The following is a 2349-nucleotide window of genomic DNA, read 5'->3' on the forward strand; positions in this document are numbered from 1 at the left end:
GTTACTGAAGAATATAAGTAGGGATAGTGTGCCTAATTTGAGAGTGAAATGAATTTGTAGTATGGCGTCAGCTACAATTGCATTTTATGAAAATTCTTTTAAATAGAGTGGAGCTTTCTACCGTTTGCGTCATTTGGCAATGAAGACAAGGCTTACCGAATGGATTTCAACTCTGCTGACTACACTTTGCTCATGGCAGAGACTCATGTGTATCTAGAAGATGCAGAAGTTTTAGCTGTACGGAAATACTTTCCAGAAACTTGGCTTTGGACGCTAATAGTGTCTGGGTATGAGTATATCGTAGAAAGGAAAAGATGAGGGATATATTGGAGTGGATAGCAATGTTGCATGTATAGTATTCATACATTGTGCATGTAGAATCACAAGAAATAGAACTTGATTGAATGTTTTGCTTCCGACTATTCTGCTAGTTGTCAACTATTATATTATTTATTGTTTGTTAGGGTGTGTTGCAGTTGTATATCAGATTAAGAATTTTGGTTAAGCAAATTCACTAGTCATGTGTAGAATATTTTATTTATTTATTATATGCTGAACTAAAGTTTGTATTTACATCAGAAATGTATTGCTATTTTTTTGTACGAGTGCATGTGTGAAGAGCTAGGCCCTTTGCTTCTGCACTGCCATGACAGTGTTCTTAAAAGAAATGAAATTTAATGGGCATCATGTGGAAGAGTGCAGAAAGAGTACAAATTAGAGATGGTGTTTTTCAGTCTCACAGTGTTGGAATGACGTTTGCATCATGATATTCTGTTTTGTAGGATTACATACCTGATAATATTTGGGACAGATTCACTATTTTTTGTTTTTTTTTTCTGTAAAATGAAAAATGATTATCTATACTTATGCACAAATGTACATTTTATATGCATGAAGATACATTTATACCTTTAAACTTTATGTCTTTAAAAATTAACAGGTGGATGCATTTTTTAAGGAAAATGGGTTAGATCATATTTTTTTTGTATAAAGAGACTGGTTTGGTGACAGATGTATTTCATCTGTTGTGAAGATAAAGTTTAGAGTGAATATTTTTTGTTTGTTAAGAGGAAGTATGTTATTAAACAAAGCACATGTTGTGGAGGCTTCACTAATGACAAATTTTGCTTTATACCTGCATGGAATAACTGAATTCTTTATTTACCAAAAGCCTAACTGATGCACTTTTCTACCTGCCTAACTGATGCACTTCTCTTTCTGCTTATCTATTTGCACTGGAATGTAAACTGATTTAATTCCAATTTTGTTTCAAATTGGAATCTAAATTTTCATATCTACTACTAAGTATTATTTCATCACTGATATTTTGAGAGTTAGTCCATTCCACAGACTCTGGTAAAAAAATTAGTAGAAAACAGACCAGAACTCATCCAAAATGTGTTTATTGTATTGACTATGGCTTGTGTTTTTCTTCATTAATGTCATATATATGAACATAATCCAACAAAGAAGTTTTGCTCTGTAATTAATATCTTTTTCCATGAGGGTCTGTGGAATTATAGTGTATTTAAACCTATGTGAATATATTCTGTTTTGTTTTGCAAGAATACTTTTACTTAGATTTTTGATGATACTGAATTACCTGAACCTTATATTCCTATGCTTTCTAATTTTATGAAATATTTTTACATTCAGCTCCTCTGGCGTGCTCAGTGAGCAGTACACCCTCCCTGATACTATAACTGAGTGGGTTGGCAAAGCCGTGTGTGTAAATTCGGAAAAGGGTCTCGGCATATCACCCAGGGCAACAATAACCACTTTCACACCTTTCTTTGTGGATCTGACTCTTCCTCCAACAATCAAGAGAGGGGAAATTCTACCAGTCAAGATCTCAGTCTTTAATTATCTTGAACAAGCTTTACCGGTGTGTGTTTTATTCACATTTAAGTTATAGATAAACTGTATGAAACTTAGCAAAATTTAGATACTTGAATAAGTTTAAGAATAGTAGATAGATTAAACATGTAGTGTAATCCAAGGGTGCAGTGATCTAAGGCATTAATCTTGGGTATATTTTAATTAGTAAGGACAATTTCTTCCACTTTACATTGAATAGATTGTGATATGAATACTACTTCCAGGTCAAAGTTGTATTGGAAGAAAGCCCTGATTATGACATTATTGAGGAACCTGAAAGCCAGTTGCCACTTGGTCAAAAAGTAGCTTGTATCCCGCCACAAGACAAGGTTGTTCACGTAGTGAAAATTCGCTCTCGGGTCTTGGGAGATGTAAACATCACCATTGATGCATTTGTGGATGAGCTGTATCCTGAAGTATGTGGACCAGAATATGTGATCAGTAAAAGGTGAGTTCTTTGAATTTTTTGAA

At 33.8% G+C, this 2349-nt stretch overlaps 1 protein-coding gene across 1 annotated transcript in view; it reads left to right on the forward strand.

The window, feature by feature from the left end:
• The window catches only part of LOC119592601 (alpha-2-macroglobulin-like), a gene marked incomplete in the record, with an annotated part of 136889 nt that overhangs the window by 99772 nt on the left and 34768 nt on the right, over positions 1-2349 (forward strand). Inside the window, 2 exon segments of the mRNA XM_037941486.1 lie at positions 1657-1885; positions 2103-2326. Of these exon segments, the coding sequence (XP_037797414.1) occupies positions 1657-1885; positions 2103-2326 (453 nt within the window).

This window comes from Penaeus monodon, chromosome 30 (assembly GCF_015228065.2).
Source record: "Penaeus monodon isolate SGIC_2016 chromosome 30, NSTDA_Pmon_1, whole genome shotgun sequence".
NCBI lineage: Eukaryota > Metazoa > Arthropoda > Malacostraca > Decapoda > Penaeidae > Penaeus > Penaeus monodon.